Source organism: Eumetopias jubatus, unplaced genomic scaffold (genome assembly GCF_037043125.1).
Source record: "Eumetopias jubatus isolate StellerSeaLion01/CBP00866 unplaced genomic scaffold, mEumJub1_p1.0 scaffold_3, whole genome shotgun sequence".
In the NCBI taxonomy this organism is placed as follows: Eukaryota; Metazoa; Chordata; class Mammalia; order Carnivora; family Otariidae; genus Eumetopias; species Eumetopias jubatus.
The window spans coordinates 113,579,020-113,595,968 of record NW_028274809.1 but is presented as its reverse complement, the minus strand read 5'-3'; the positions used below and the strand labels follow the sequence as shown (position 1 = coordinate 113,595,968).

Below are 16,949 nucleotides of genomic sequence, written 5' to 3'. Positions count from 1 at the left end.
TGTTTGAAAGCAGTTTGTTGTGTTGTTATACTTGGCTTGGATCTGTCTGAATGGTGGTTGGGGGGTGGGGGAGTGTCTATCAGTCTTTTTCAGGGCCTACCCATTTCTGTGTCCAGCTGAGTGTTTAAGTGAGGGAGGCTCAGATATTGAGATGAACTAGTCCATTATGTGGTGATGGCGAAGTCTCCAGAAGCCCATCTGCCCATCCTTTTCTTCACACCTGGGAGAACCTGCCTAGTCCCCTGGGGTTGGGCCCGTTCCTGATGTTTATTCTTGAATCTGTTCACTGCAGTCTCACCAGCCATTATCTCCCAACTACCTCCCCCAGCCTCAAGCCTTGAATACTATAATCACTGGGGCAAAGCCCCTACATTTCCACCCTGAGAAACTTTTATTTTGATCCAGGACCAGCATTCCCATTTCCAACACTTCACATAGCAGAGAATGGCCGTCAGCAGTCCAGGTGCCCATGTGAGGCAGCAGGCAGGCAGGGTGCAGCGTTCACACGTGGGTCCACTCAGCAGGGGGGTCCCGGGGCCCTTTAGGCCTTCCAATGCGCAGGTTGAAGCCTGGAAGAAGGGCACCATGTGTTTCGTGGAGAAGCTGAAGCGCGGAGATGTGTGGAAGGTCATCCTTAAGCCTCCAGGCCCTGGTTGTTTACTGCAGCCAAATCCGCAGAACTCAGGAGAGTGTGAGCCCCATGCCACCATCCCTAAACCCCCAAATCCTGGTCAAAGCTGCGGAGGCCCAGCAACCCAGGCTTTGACTCACCTAGCCCACCATTCTGAGCTCCATCCACCACATCCTCATAGGCGTCAGGCCCAGCAGGGCTTTGGTCAGCAGGAACTGCGGGCAGAAAACCACCCCCCAAGGATTGACTCAGGCAGCCCCACGGAGCTCCGGAACCCACCCGGGGCAGAACTGCATCCTCCAGGCTCCCGGGGCCTGAGCTGGCAGGCTGGGGGCCAGGGCGGTGAGGGCAGCCAGAGGGCGGGTAGCGGAAACGGACGTGTCCGCCTGGACTAGCTAGCGTCGCCAGAGAAACGGACCCAGCCTTGAGTCCAAGGCTAGGCCTGGCACCCTTTTCCGGCCGTGACCGGAGTTGGCCAACAGTCCCAGAGGCGTGGCCGGGAGAGCACGTACGTCAGCTTAGACCCTGACCAGGCCGGACTTGGGGGCGGGTGTGTGTGTGTGTGTGTGTGTGTTTGTGTGTGTGTGTCGGGTGGGGGGGAGCTCCTTGAGGCCGTCAGGGACTTCCCGACCCCAGCAAGACTGGGTCTGGAGAAGGCGCAGGTGAGTGCCAGCCCTCCCGCCTAGCGCCCCGGCCCGGCCCGCCCCGGCCCGCCCCGGACTCACCGCGGCCGGGCAGCAACCCACGCGCGTCCTCCGCGTGCGCCTGCGGCCGCCGGGCGCGCGGCGTCACCTGGCTGTAGAGCGGCGCCTCCTCCGCGCCGCGCCCTCGCGCCCCCGCCCCGGTGCCCGCGGGCGCCCCGCGCTTCTGCACTACCGCGTACGTGTCGGCCATGGCGAGGGCCGGGGGCCCAGACACCGAGATGCTTCTGCGGATGGGGCGGGCGGGGGAGGAAGTGAAGCGACTGAGCCAAGGGAGGGAGGGGGTGGGGAGTGCGCTTAGCTCGCCAACCGCCGGCTTCCTTCCCGCCCGAGGCTGCTCGCCGGTCGCAGGTCGGGGAAAGCAGGCGGGCAGGTCTCAGGGGAGAGAGGGATTGGTCTCTGGATCTCGGTTCTGTGTCTCGAGTGCCTGGCAGGTTAGGTGGGTGAAGGGAAGGGGACAGCCTGGCAGGTGAATGGGGCAGGGTATTGGTACTGAGGGGTGGTCATTTCTGTGTACATGTCCGAATAAAAGAATGAGGAAGTGGCATCTAAAAGAGAGGGAGGGATAGCCTCAAAATGGAGAGCTAGTCTAAAGGACGTGGGGGTGAAATCTGCTGCAAACCAAGGTTGACTCTGTGTCCCCAGAGTCATGACATGAGGCCTGACAAGTGGGCGGCCTCAAGAAATATTTGCTAAATTAATGTCTAGGGAAGCAAAGAAAGGGCTAACATAGGGGCTAGACTTAGAGGCAGAGGCAATGGGATCTCTGGGATCAAAGTGTCATCTTGGGTCAGGTTCCCGGACTCAGTTCAAAGAAAGAGCCAGTGAATATTTGGTAAACTGAACAGCAAGGAAGGGCTGGAGTTTCAAGGGCGAGGAAAGGGTTAGCCTCTGAGCATGAGAAATTGGAAAGGGAAGAACGAGGAGATGGAGCTGGGTACCTGAGGACCTCGCCAGGTGGGCGCGGTGTGGTGGGAAGGGTCTGGAAAGTCTGGAAGGAGAGGGCATCGTCGTAGATTGGGGCACAATTCTGGGGAAAGACAGGAGGGAGAGGGTATGAAACTTGGAGGAAACTGGCCAGACTCCTGATGGAGGTGACCATGGATTCTGGGGTGGGGAAGCTTAAGAGGAATAGTCTGATAAGGTAGCAAGGAGGACAAAAGTGGATCTCATAGTCAGTCTTTGCTCCCAGAAGGAGTCCATGGGCTAGATGCTGCAGTGATGGTGGCCAAAGACTTCTGCTCTGGGTCCTGGTCTCTGAGGGTGTTGATGGTGGGCAGGAAGAGAGTAGGAAGGGGACCTTGGTACCTCCTTGAAATTCTGGTAAATGGGGCTGGTGTTTTGGACTGCTGAGAAGAACATCTGAGCCACTGTGTGGTATAGGAACCTGTACTGCTCCTGGTGGGGGAAGAGGAATCATCAGAAAGGGAAGACAAGAGGAGGAGGGATGTGTCCTTGTATTGAGGAGACTGAGGCTCTCACCTCTGTCTGCACAGCTGCGGGCCGCTGCTTTCTCATCTCCAGGACCACGTTGAAGAGGCTGAAGTTAGGTGGGATCATCTGGGGCAGAGAGGGCACATGAGCAGGACCTGGTGGGCATGGGACCTGCACTGCACATAAGCACACATATGCCCTATTCATACCTGGGTGAGGAGCAACTGTCTCACATAATCCACAGTGCACAGGACACCTGTTTGCCCACAACCTGCGCTGACAGGCAAGAATAAGCATAAGCTTAGTCAGGACCTGCCCACAACCCCTTTTATATGGGGCGTTTGGGGTTGGGAGTGAAGGTCCTAATCGAGGATCCCCTGCAGCACCTTTTGATTCTCAGAATCCCCAGATTACAATTTAAAAGAAAAAACTTTTTAATTGCTTACATTTGTTGAGCATCAACTCTGTGTTTACTACTCTCCCGCAGGCAGTCTGCACTCAATAAATGCTCAATTTCAGTTGATACAGCACAAGCTAGTGTGGCTTCAGGTTTTTCAAAAGAGGCACTCAAACTGTGACACTGGCTTCAAGGCCTGCACTGGCCTCCCTGCCTTCCACATCCCCCCCACCCGCAGTCATCTCTGTCTCACCAGACCCCCATAAAACCCATTTCTTAAACCTGCAGTGGACACAGAGGGGGCTGGGTCCAGATCCCTGGAGGCAACAGGCTTCCTCCACGATGGTGAGCACATGTTTAGGATTGCTAGGGACTCCTCTGTCTGGCCAGGACATATATTGCAGCTGGTACACAGAACGACATTCCTGAAACACAGGAAAAGAGTGGCAAATAATAAAAAAGCATTTATTGAGTACCTACTGCTTGTCAGGCCCAGTTCTAAACATCTTCCATTTAAATCCAACAGATAATAACTGAAGAGATAGGTACTATTGCTAATGCCCATTTTACAAATGAGAAAACAGAGACAGAAAATAGCTCTCCCCATATGGGAGCCTCCTCCTCCCTTTAAGTACCTTCTGAAAAGTAATCTGGAGGGTCCCGAGCATGATGTCTGCATTCAGCCATGTCTCCCTTGTCTGAGGATGTGGGGCAGGTGGGAAGAGAGAGGAGAGCAAAGACCACAGGTGCCAAAAGACATTTGCAGAAAACAAAGCATTTCTCATTAAAACTCAAAGGCAACATATTTTTAAAAATTCATTCAGCTCAAACATCCCCCATGGCTTTCCTGAAGGAAACATTTGATAGAGGGGAGAAAGAACTATGATTAAAAACCCCAACAAGCTCATTTATAGTGAAAAAAGAAAAAAGATTTCTTTTGTTCTACAAAAGTTTTATTGTACTTATTATGTACCAACTATATTTGACTTGAGGTAAGAGATTTTCCTGAGTTATGAAATGGTAAGGGAAATGGGGATTTTAAGAACTTAACCAGGCACATTTATATAACAGAGATAACCGTGATCATAGATAAAATGCAAAAGCAATGTATATATTGAGTTCTGGCTATTGCACCCTAATACCAGAGGGTTCCCTGCAGTGTGAGGGGACTGTGGGAAAACTCATCCTTTCAGGCCCAGCCCAAAAGCTTCCCTGAAAATCTTCTGTGAAACCTCCCACAACATCCAAGACTTCACAAAACACTATTCCCACCTCTGCCCCAGCTCACCAGGGTGATGCAGAAAAGTCCAATCTGTAGTGGTTCCTGTTCTTGGGCCCAGTAACGCTCACACTTTTTCTGCAAAAGGCAAGGGAGAAAGGGCAGGGAGTGAAGAGCAGTAGTCTGCTTTAGAGTTCCAGCTCAATACATTCCCCCCCCCCCCACAGGACACCTCAGGCATTGCTGGTGGAAGCACAGATAGCTGTAGCTATCATGCAGGCCAGCTGGCAGAGCCTTGTCAGATTAAACACACAGACACAGTGGAGACTTGTGCTTCTGACTATGCAGGAGGAAGGCAGGCCAGAATATTCTCATACTGTAAGCAAATAAAAAATTGGACAGAACATATGAGCCACTATTTTCAGACATTGGACCACAGGTATTGCAGGATTATGATCACTGAACAAAGGGAAACATGGATCAAATCTTATGACTGCCCCAGCTTACTGCCTAGAGGCAGTCATCAGCCTGCAGGACATGGATAGTCCAATGATCCCACTGAGTTGAGGAGCCAGAGATCATGGCTCAGGGAGGCCAAAGCAGCTAGAATTTGAAGGGCAGAGTCTTGGAAAGAACAGAGCTATGCAAACAAGAGTTAAAAATTTCAGAAGTCTGCATATGGTCCCCTTGAGTATTATTAGCTGAATAATAATCTGAGCATCATGAAACTCTCTGAAGTCAGGCAAGAATAACTTCCGACAAAAGAATAATAGCTAAGGACCTATAAGATGAATATTTCCTATAATGATCATAATGGGATAGAAATAATTTACATTCCTCCAGCCAAAGTGGAGAGACCCAACTGACTATAAGGGCATTCAATAGGGAACCAAGAAGGACCACATGTTAGAAGTAGAATGAAATTAGTTCTAGAATAAAGGCTACTCTAGACCTGCCCTACAAAAGCTTTAAAACAAACCTTAAAATGATCAAACCTCCAAAAGTAACTTAACTGCCTTCCAGAAAAAGTCCAACACTCTTTAAAGGAAGACAATAAAATCTAACAGTTACCTACAAAATTAAAAATGTCAAGCATCCAATAAAAATTTACTAGACATACAAAGAAACAAGAAAACATAATCCATAACCAGGAGAAAAATAAGTGAATAGAAGATCCAATAAGGATGAAGAAAGAAGTAGACCTTTAAACAGTTTTTTAAAAATATTTTAAATATACTTGAAGATGAAAAGGAAAACATGAACATAATGAAAATGAAACAAAAGATAGAGAAAATACTGAAATGGAACTTCTAGAGAGGAAATATAAAATACATGAAATTTAAAAAGTCACTAATAGCAGATAGACACAGAAGAAAAGATCAGTGAACATGAAGACATAGCAATAGAATCTATTTAAAATGAAAAAAACAAAAATTACTGGGAAAAAATGAACAAAGAATCAGTTACCTGTGGAAATATACCAAATGGTCTAAAGTATGTGTATCTGGAGTCCAGAAGAAGGTGAGGAGAGAGGGGAGAATGGAAACTATATTTGAAAAAATAATCGCTGGAAAATTTTCCAAATTTGATAAAACCGCAAACCCACAAGTCCAAGAAAGTCAACTATAAGGAGAATAAACATAAAGAAAGCCAAACCAAGGCAGATCATGATCAAATTGCCAGCGGGGGGGCGGAGAGAGAGAGGAAACTTAAAAACATCACACATGAAAAGACACATTACATATTAAGGAACAAAGATAAGAATGACAGAATTTTGTCAGAAACTCTGCAAGTCAGAGGTCAAAGTTGTGACATTCTAAAAAGGCTGAAATTAAAAAAAAAACTTTCAGATGAACAAAAGCTGAGAGAATTTATCACAAACCTGTACTGTGAGAAATATTAAAGTAAGCTGTTCATACAAAGGACATGATACTAGATGAAATATGGATCTACACAAAAGAATGAAGAGTAAAGAAAAAGCAAATATGTGGCTAAATATAAAAAATATTTCTCATTTTTAACATTTAAAAAAGACAGTCTAGTGAATTTTATCAAACAAACAAGGAAGAATTAATAGCAGTCCTTCACAATTTTTTTTTAAATTGAAGGACCATTTCCCAACATACTGTATGAAGGCAATATTAATCTGATACCAAAACTAGACATATATATCACAAGAAAAGAACACTACTAACTAATGTTTCATTAATAAAGACATTAAAATCCTCAACAAAATACCAGCAAAGGGTCATACACCACGACCAAGTTGGATTAATCTCAGGAATGCAAGATTGGTTGTATATATATAAAAAAAATCAATGTCATATACCATATTAATAGAAAATAAAACAACACATGATCATCTGAATAGATGCAGAAAAAAATTTTTGGATAAAATCCAACACCCTTTCATGATAAAAATACAAAGGAAACTAGAAATGGAAGGAAACTCCTTAGCCTGATTAAAACAACAACAACAACACACACATACATCTACAAAAAAACCCCACAACCAATCTTTAGACCTATGCTGAAAGACTCAATGTTTTGCACTTAAAATCAGGTTGTACTTGCCACTTCTGTTCAACTTTGTACGGAAAGGTCTAGTCACTGCAGTTAGGAAAAAAGAAATGGAAGAAAGGAGGGAGGGAGGAAGGGAGAAAGGAAAATAGGGAGGGACAGAAGGAAGAAGGAAGGAGGAGTATTGGATTAGAAAAGCAGCAGCAAATTTATCTCAATTTGCACATGACATCATATTATATATGGAAAACCCTAAGTTGTTCACATAACCACACACCCCCCACACACTATTAAAGCTAATAAATGAGTTCAGCAAGGTTGCAAGACATAATATCAAACAGAAAAATCAATTGTATTTCTATATAGTGAAAACTATTTAGTTTGCAATAAGGAAACTGAAAATGAAATTAAGAAAATCACTGTTTACAATAGCATCAAAAAGTATAAACTAGGAATAAATTTAACAAAAGTGCAAGACTTCTAAACTAAACACTATAAAACATTGCTAAGAGAAATTAAAGAAGACCTAGATAAATGGAAAAACATCCATGTTCATGGATGGAAGACAATATGGTTAAGATGGAAATAGCTCCCAAATTGATAGATTCAATGCATTCCTTATCAAAATCCCAGAAGGCTTTTTGAAGATATTGGCAAGGGGATCTTAACATTAATATGTTAATATTAATGAGTGTGTCGTAGATACCCAAGACTACCCTCAAGTTTGATGATTCACTAGGGGGACTCACAGGACTCAGCATACAGTTGTACTCATGGCTATGATTTATTACAATGAAATGATACAGAAAAAAATCAGCAAAGGGAAAAGATGCACAGGGCAAAGTGAAGGAAACAAGATTCCTGCTTCCAACGGTCTTCTCCAAGTGAAGTCGCACACAATGTGCTTAATTTCCCCAGCAATGATTTGTGACAACATGTGTGAAATGTCCACAGTGAAGCTCATTAGGCAGTCAGTGCCCAGGGAATTCACTGGGGCACTCCATGTGCTATGCGGGCACCCTCTGACTAGCATGTACCACAACTTCAGACTCCCAGAAGGAAGGCAGGTGTTCAAATAAACCATACCGTTTATATAAACAGTTCAAACATAGTGAGCCACTTTTATTAAAAATCCAATTTCCAGGCAAGATCCAACCTAGTAGGAAGGTCTTTTTTTAATCATAAGCCTGCTATATTACTCTTTTCTGCACAGCAAGTGACCCAGAAAAGTCGAAACAATCTTGAAAAAAAGAAGAAATTTGGTGGACTCACATTTCCTGATTTCAAAACTTACTATAAAGTTACAATAATAAAAAAATGTATAGTACTGGTACAAAGATAGACCTACCAATCAATGGAATAGAATTGAGAGTCCAGAAATAAACCCTTACATTTATAGTCAATTGATTTTCTTTTTTTAAAGATTTTATTTATTTGACAGAGAGAGACACAGCGAGAGAGAGAACACAAGCAGGGGGAGTGGGAGAAGAGAGAGCACAAGCAGGGGGAGTGGGAGAGGGAGAAGCAGGCTTCCAGCCGAGCAGGGAGCCTGATGCGGGGCTCAATCCCAGGACCCTGGGACCATGACCTGAGCTGAAGGCAGACGCTTAACGACTGAGGCACCCAGGCGCCCCTATAGTCAACTGATTTTCAACAAGGATAACAAGACCATTCAATGGGGAAAAGACAGACAAACAACAAGGGCTGAAAAAAAAAAGTTTTGAAAAAAAAAGACAGACAACAAGTGTTGGTGAGGATGTGAAGGATTCAAATCCTCATACATTGCTGATTGGAAAGTAAAATGATGTAGCTGTGGAAAAGTTTGACAGTTCCTCAAAATATTAAGAATGGAGTTATCATATGATGTAGCAATTCCACTTCTAGGTATGTACCCAAGAGAATTGAAAACATACTTCTACACAAAAACTTGCACATAAATGTTCATAGCAGCATTATTCATAATAGCCAAAAAGTGGAAGCAACTCACATTCTATAAACTGATAAATGAATAAATAAAATGCAGTAGATCCATTCAATGGAATACTGTTCAACAATAAAAAGGAGTTAAGTACTGACACATGCTATAATATGCATGAATTTTAAAAACATGCTAAGTGAAAGGACTCAGTCACAAAGACAACATATCATATGATTCAGTTTACATGAAAAGTCCAGAGTAGTCAAACCTATAGGGACCAAAAATAGAGTAGGGGTTACCTAGGATGGAGAAATGGGGAGTGACTGCCAATAGATACAGGATTTCTTTGTGGGGTAATGAAAATGTTGTAAAATTTATTGCAGGGATGGTTGCATAACTAAATATACTAAATATATACTAAATTTTGGAATATACTAAAAACAATTGAATTGCACACTTTAAATGGATAAATTGCATCTTGATAAAGCTGTTTTTTAAACGAGATTGTTTATTTTGATTCTGTCCCAGTAGTTTATTTTTGCTTTTGTTTCCTTTGCCTCAGGAGACATGTCGAGAAGAATGCTGCTATGACCAATGCTAGAGAAATTACTGCCTGTACTCTCTTCTAGGATTTTTATGGTTTTGGGTCTCACATTTAGGTCTTTAATGCATTATGAGTTTATTTGTGTGTGTGGTGTAAGAAAGTGGTCCAGTTTCTTTTTTTTTCTTTTTTTTTTTTTGCATGTAGATATTCAGTTTTCCGGGCACTATTTATTGAAGTGACTCTTTTTCCCATGGCATATTTTTGCCTCCTTTGTTGAAGATTAATAGATTAACTGACCATATAATCATGGATTTATTTCTAGGTTTTCTATCCTATTCCATTGATCTATGTGTCTATTTTTGTGCCGGTATCATACTGTTTTGATTACTACAGTTTTGTAGTATAACTTAAAATCTGGAATTGTGATATCTCCAGCTTTATATTTCTTTTTCAAGAATGTTTTGGCTATTCAGGATCTTTTGTGGTTCCATACAAATTTTAGGATTGTTTGTTCTAGTTCTGTGAAAAATGCTGTTGGTATTTTAGGGATTGCATTAAATCTGTAGATTGCTTTGGATAGTATGGATATTTTAACAATATTTCTTCTTCCAATCCATGAGCATGGAATAGCTTTCCATTTATTTGTGTCACCTTCAATTTTTCTCATCAGTGTTTTATAGTTTTCAGTGTATAGGTTTTTCACTTCCTTGGTTAAGTTTATTCTTTGATATTTTATTATCTTTGGTGCAATTGTAAATTGGATTGTTTCCTTAATTTCTCTTTCTGCTGCTTCATTATTAGTGTATAGAAATGCAACAGATTTCTCTACATTGATTTTGTATACTGCGACCTTACTCAATTCATTTATCAGTTTTAATAATTTTTTGGGGTAATCTTTAGGGTTTTCTATATATACTATCATGTCATCTGCAAATAGTGAAAGTTTTACTTCTTGTTTACCAATTTCCTTTTCTTATCTGATTGCTGTGGCAAAATAAAAAGCTTTTGCATACAAAGGAAACAAACAATAAAACTAAAAAAAAAACAACCTACTGAGTGGGAGATGTTTGCAAATGACATATCTGATAAAGGGTTAGTATACCAAATATATAAAGAACTGATTTAACTCAACAGCCAAACACCAAATAATCCAATTAAAACATGAACAAAAGACATGAACAGACATTTCTCCAAAGAAGACATCCAAATGGCCAATAGACACATGAAAGGATGCTCACTCAACATCACTCATCATCAGGGAAATGCAAATCAAAACACAATGAGACATCACCTCACACCTGTCAGAATGGCTAAAATCAAAAATACAAGAAACATCAAGGGTTGGCAAGGTTGTGGAGAAAAAAGAACCATTGTGCACTGTTGGTGGGAATGCAAACTGGTGCAGCCACTCTGGAAAACAGTATGGAGGTTCCTCAAAAAATTAAAAATGGAACTACCCTATGATCCAGGAATTGCACTACTTGGTATTTATCCAAAGAATATTCAAACACTAACTCAGAAGGATATATGCACCCCTGTGTTTATTGCTGAATTATTTACAATAGCCAAATTATGGAAGCAGCCCAGTGTCCATCAATAGATGAATGGATAAAGAAGATGTGGTATATATATACAATGGAATAGAGAATGAAATCTTGCCATTTGCAACAACATGGATGAAACTAGAGGGTATAATACTAAGTGAAATAAATCAGTCGGATAAAGACAAATACCATATGATTTCACTCATATGTGGAACTTAAGAAACAAAACAAACAAATGAAGAAAAAAAAGGGAGAGAAACCAAAAAAGAGACTATTAACTATAGAGAATAAACAGGTGGTTACCAGAGGGAAGGTGGGGGTGGGGAATGGGTGAAATAGGTGAAGGGATTAAGAGTACACTTATCATGATGGTCAATGAGTAATATTTAGAATTGTTGAATTACTATATTGTACACTGAAACTAATATAACACTGTATGTTAACTATACTGGACTTAAAAAATTAAAAAAATAAGAAAAAGACAATCTAAAGCAAAAATATTATAGCAGTGCATTGTGGAGTATATTTCATATTTAGAATTAAAACCTATGGCAACAATAACATAAAGCATGGAATGAGAAATTTGAAATATGCTAGTATAAGGTTCTTATGTTTTAAATGAAATGGTATAATATTATTTGAGTATAGACTGATAAGTTAAAGATATAACTGATAAACCCTAAAGCCACACTAAGCACATAATACAAAGAGGTATAACTAATAAGTAAATAATGACTATGAAATGGATTCATAAAAATTCTCAATCTGGAGGCAGCTGGGTGGCTCAATCAGTTAAGTATCTGCCTTTGGCTCAGGTCCTGGTCTTGGGGTCCTGGGATCAAGTCCCACGTCAGGCCCCTGCTCAGTGGGGAGTCTGCTTCTCCCTTTCCCTCTGCCTCTCTCCCTGACTCATGCTCTCTCTCTCAAATAAATAAATAAATAATTCTCAATCTGGAAGAAGATAGAAAAGAATAAAGGGGCAAAGAACAGATGGAACAAACAGAAAACAAAGATGGTAGATTTACTCCAATTAAAGGCAGAGATTGTCAGACTAAATTAAAAAGTAAGCCCCTACAATATGCCACCTACAAGACACTTTAAAAATAAAGATGAATATAGATAAAAAGTAAAAGAATGGAAAAAGATATGCACACTCTAGCACAATTTAAATGGCTATATTAATATCACAGTACACTTCAGAAAAGGAATATTACCAGAGATAGAAAGGAACCTTACATATTGGAAAAGGGATTGATTAATCAGGAAGACATAATCCTAACTGTATATGCATTCAATTACAGAGTTTCAAAATAGCTGAAGCAGAAACTGACAGAACTGAAAAGACAGATAATTTTAAAATTAGAGATTTCAACATTATTTCAGCAAATAATAGGGCAAGAAGACCCCCTAAAAAGTCATATGAACAAAAAGATTTGAATAATATTTGTCCTAATTGGCAGTTATAGAATAGTTTAGATTTCATCACTCCTCTCTCAGCAATTGATAGAACATTTAGAGAAAATAAATTAGTAAAGATTTATAAAATACAGCAAAGATACAAAAATATTAAAGTGTCTTTCAAAAAAGACACAATTTGACTGAATTGATATTTATAGAACACTCCACTCAACAAAAGCAGAATACACATTCTTTTCAAGTGTACATAGACTATTTACCAAGATAGGCCATATTCATAGCCATAAAACAAGTCTCAGTATATGTAAAATGATTAAAATCATATAAAGTTGTTCTTTGACCACAGTGGAATTAACTAAAAATTAATAACAGGAAGATATATGGGAAAGTCCTCAGATATTTGGAAACTAAGTACAACCATGGTCAAATACAATGAGTCAAAGAAGAAATCACAAGGGAAATTAGAAAATATTTTGAACTAATTGAAAAAGAAGATACAATTTATCAAGTTCGTGAGATGTAGCTAAAGCAGTGCTTAGAGAAAAATGAATAACATTAAATGCTTATATATGAAAAAAGAAAAATCTCAAGTCAATGATCTAAGTTTCAGAAACTAGAAAAATAGGAGCAAGTTAAACCTAAATAACATTAGGAAGGAAATGAAAAAGATGAAAAGTTATTAATGAAATAAAAAATGAAAAAAATAGAGAAATATAAAAGAGAAAAAATAGAGAAAAATAAAACCCAAAGCTGGTTCTTTAAAAAACAACAACAAGAGCAACAGCAACAGCAACAACAATTGACAAACCTCTAACCCAGAGACGGCTAACATTTCCTATAAAATAGGGCCAGATAATAAGTATTTTACACTTCGTGAGCCATTCAATCCACCCAACTTGCAACTACTGAATTCTGCCATTGTAGCATGAAAGTGGGTATATACAATATCTAAACATATGAGTGTGGCTGTATTTTAATACATTTTATTTACAAAAAAAGGCAGCAAGACAGACCTAGTAAAATAGGTAAAGTTTGCTCATCTTTAGCCAGACTGACATTGGAGAGATAGACCACAAATTACCAAAATCAGGAATGAAAAAGGGGCATCACTACAGGTTGTACAGATTCCATGATCAGCCATTCATTCCTGGGCAGTACTTACCCCACTTCCCAACCCTGTCTATTGAATAGACCAGAATGTAGAAACCATGTGCCTTCAAAGCTGACATGCATTTATTGAGTAACTAATTTATGCTAACAGGCAAAACAAAGATCCCTGCACTCCTGGACTTATCTTCTAATCAAGGAGATGGAGAATAAACAATGTGTAGATTACCTTGTATGCTAGAAATGGTAAGAACTTCGAAGGAAAATAGGACACAGGAAGGGGAGTGGGAGTGCTGGGAGTTTTAAATGGTGTAAGATCCAGGAAGGTCTCATGGAGAAAGTAGCGTTTGAACAAAGATCTGAAGGTGGTAGTAGAGCAAGCCAAGAAGAATGTTCCAGGCAAAGGGAACAGCCAAGGCACAGGCCCTAAGACTGTGCCATCCCTAGCACATCTGAGGAAAAGCAAAGGCCAAAATGGCTAGAGTGGAATGAATAAAGGAGAGAGAAATAAACACAGAGGTAAGAGCTGTACCAGGGACAGCTCAGTGTAGGGACTTATGGTCTATGATGCAGACTTGGGTTGGGAAGACCTGCAGTAAAGGGGTTGTGAACACTGCAGGGATGAGCGCCATGAATAAAAGGAAAAAAATCAACAAAAAATTAAAGAGAGCAATAGTGGAGTCACTTCAAGAATTGGGCCTTTCAGACCTGGGATTAGGGAGGTGCTAGCAAGATTTCTCCTGCCTCCTTCCTGCACAAGGAAATGTATTCTAGAGGGTTGAGGACACCTACCCGCCCATTCTCCATTTCTTGACATGCCATCAGGATCACCTAGACAAGAAGGGTAAGGGAAGAGGGGAGTGATTTGGGTTAGGGAATTGGAGAAACAAGGCCAAGGGAGGACTCAGAATGTTAGTCCCACCTCACCGTCCTCTAAGGCTGACCTTGACCCCAAACTCCCAGACCAGGCGCCAGAAGTCTAGCAAGGTGTGAGGCAGGGGTCCTTGTGTGGCGATGTAGGCCTGGCTTCCGTCTGTGCCCTGGTAAAGGCTAAGTTCATCACCGAGATCTGGCTGTCACCCCCTCCAAGTCCACCCCTTCCCTGACTCCCAGCCTGACCCGGATGAAGTTGCCATTGATGTAGTCGCCATGTCCCTCCTCCTGGAGCAGGGAGAGGATCACTCGTGTCTGATCATCTGCCAGCGGGAGAGGTGAGAAAAGTGCTTTGGGGTGATAGGAGCATCAAAGCCCTGATGGCCTCCTGGATGAAAGCCAGCAGGGTTACTGCACACCCAGCAGGGATCCCACCTGGGTGCACTTCTTGTGAGCTGCTCAGGAGAAATGCAGCCATTGCAAGGATCTGAGAGGGAGTGCACTGGGAGCACAGTGGGGTGGACTGGACTGTCATGGGATGGAGGATGTGTGCAGATCTTCACTGACTCCCTCTGGAAGCCCCCGACTTACAGGGCAGCACATCTTTGTAGCGGTTCTTCGTCACATTTCCCGGCAGACTGCCAGCCTCAGTGGAGCACACACGTTCAGTCTTCCATGCGGCTGAGCAGGCCTGGATGTCCTGGTGGAAGCCACCGTTAGCCGACCCAGGAAAGGGAGGAGAGAGGAAGAGAAGAGCAAGGTCAGAGTTCTGGGGCACAGAGGCACTTGTAGGGATACAAGGTACATGGCCTGTGAGAGGTGAATTCAGACTCTTAGATAGCATGGTGCCTGGGTAATTGTAGTGATACAATAGTAATAGCAACTCAGAGCACCTTCTCTATGCCAGGCTCTGTGCTAATGACATTGAATCATTACAAGGTCACCCCGAAGTTAGTACTATTATTAATGTCCCCATTGTGTAGGTAAGAAAGCTGACGCACCACATGATTGAGTGACTTGCCAAAAGTCCCACCCAGTGAGGGTTGCACTCAAACCTCTCAGCATCTATGCCCTAAATGCTCAAACTGTGTTACATTGTATTGTAAACAATAATTGTAATGGAACATGTATTTAATATAACAAACATGATGATGTATGATATATGTGACAATATACAATGTATATGAATTATAATGTATAACATTACTTATGTAACAAAATATTACAGATACTTTGTTACTGTTAGATTATTATAATTCATGAAGTGTATTACCATCATATCAGCTATTCAAAATCAGACGATAGTAAGTAACACCTACCAATGCCTACGACGCTGCATTAGCATTCCTTACACATGGCTTGCATCACCGCATTGTAATGTTCAGAATATTTATAACTAGTGACAAAGGATCCTACAAACTGAGCGCTCAAGATGTGCTAGGCGCTTTTTTACCCACACCAGTTCCTCAGGTCATTAGCAGTTGCGTTTTACCCAAGGAGAAACTGACGCCAGAGGACCCGGGTAAAGTACCCTAGGTCACAGGGCCTATTAGAGTCCGGCATCCACACCACCACCCCCTCTTCCCCCCCACCCGCAGTAGGGCTTCTTGGTTCCTCTTCCCCTAACCCCTTCTTCCACATGATCACAGAAGTGATCACCGGGGTGCCTGGAGAGGCCCGGGTGACCGGTGTCAAGCGCAAGTGCACGCCTGCCTTCCCTTGCTGCGCCGGCTTCTCCTGCTCCACCCAGTAGCGGGACTGTTCCGGGAGCTGGATGAGGGCACAGTGACACAAGGGCGTGTACGGCACCGCCCAACCCGGCCGTGGACTTCGCCCTCTGGGGTTCTGTGGTCAGAGGATGAGGACAGAGTCAGGGGAGAGAGCAACAGAGAGGTGCCGGGGGGAGAAAAATAGACCTTGAAGCGAGGAGACACCCTGGACGCATAAGGAGGGGGGCGCAAAACGCGGCAGGGCGCACAGGACAGACATCGGACAGCCCAGGACCAGGAGACTGAGTGCGCGGTTTGGCCGTCCACTCTCGCCTACTTACGCTGAACTCGCCAGCAAGGATCGCCCTCTCCCTGCCGCCTCGCGCCTCCAACTGCTCCAAGAAGCTCCGCGCAGCGTCCAAGTTGTGGCTCATGACGCCGTGGGCCAGTGAGGTCCAGTACAGCTGCTGCACTCGGCTCAGCTAGTAGCAAGAAAGCTGGAGGCGGAGGCGGGCTGCGGAGGTCCCGCCTCCTATCTGGCAACCCAATGGAAGCGCGCAACAGCCGGCAGGGCTCGCCTCTCGGCCAATGACATTCGGAGCTCGCCCCGGTACCGCCCACAGGCTCCGGGACCCGGGCAGCCTCGGGAGCCCTACGTTCTCTCCCGCTGGGCCTGGGAACTGAGTCCAGCGCAGGTGCTTCCCTTTTTATGCGCGCCGGGCATGTTGGCTGCGTCCGCACAACCCCCTGGACGCTTTCTCCTGCTTGTTCCCAGGATCCGCGTCCCGGGCCAACCTTCCTCCAAGGGCGCGCGTTGGGTAGATGGCCTTGCATTCTCGCCTGGCCTCCCAGGTCCAGTCTCCCTGAGAGATAGACTAGGCTCCGAACCAGAGAGGCGGCGCGACAGCTGTGAGTGGAGATGGTCGCGGAGATCGA

At 43.1% G+C, this 16,949-nt stretch overlaps 1 protein-coding gene across 6 annotated transcripts; it reads right to left on the bottom strand.

Moving 5' to 3' along the window:
• Positions 1-372: 372 nt before the first annotated feature.
• Positions 373-16,529, bottom strand: PTPN18 (protein tyrosine phosphatase non-receptor type 18). Of its 6 annotated transcripts, none has more exons than XM_088021773.1 (15): positions 16,355-16,528; positions 14,896-15,004; positions 14,551-14,627; positions 14,376-14,471; positions 14,224-14,262; positions 4,452-4,520; positions 3,799-3,861; positions 3,446-3,588; positions 2,976-3,042; positions 2,815-2,892; positions 2,641-2,730; positions 2,274-2,362; positions 1,357-1,559; positions 772-846; positions 373-660 (listed from the first exon to the last, which is right to left on the bottom strand). In XM_088021773.1, exons 1-15 carry the CDS (start codon positions 16,445-16,447, stop codon positions 635-637), a joined length of 1,317 nt encoding a protein of 438 aa, XP_087877899.1. In that variant the 5' UTR covers positions 16,448-16,528; the 3' UTR covers positions 373-634. The 6 variants fall into 6 exon arrangements, 4 of the variants coding, with proteins under 4 accessions (XP_087877899.1, XP_027962252.1, XP_087877898.1 ...); XM_028106451.1 differs by having other exon boundaries at positions 373-569; positions 16,355-16,526; XM_088021772.1 differs by having other exon boundaries at positions 373-569; positions 2,976-3,037; positions 3,450-3,588; positions 16,355-16,526.
• Between the last annotated feature and the right edge of the window lie 420 nt (positions 16,530-16,949).

Bases quoted from the DNA above. Each gene is read 5' to 3' on its own strand.
- PTPN18 (XM_028106451.1), bottom strand. From the start codon at position 16,447: ATGAGCCACAACTTGGACGCTGCGCGGAGCTTCTTGGAGCAGTTGGAG. The intron at 15,005-16,354 runs GTAAGTAGGCGA...GGCTTCCACCAG, and splicing joins TCCTTGCTGGCGAGTTCAGC to GACATCCAGGCCTGCTCAGC. The intron at 3,589-3,798 runs GTACTTAAAGGG...CCTGTGTTTCAG, and splicing joins TCCAGATTACTTTTCAGAAG to GAATGTCGTTCTGTGTACCA.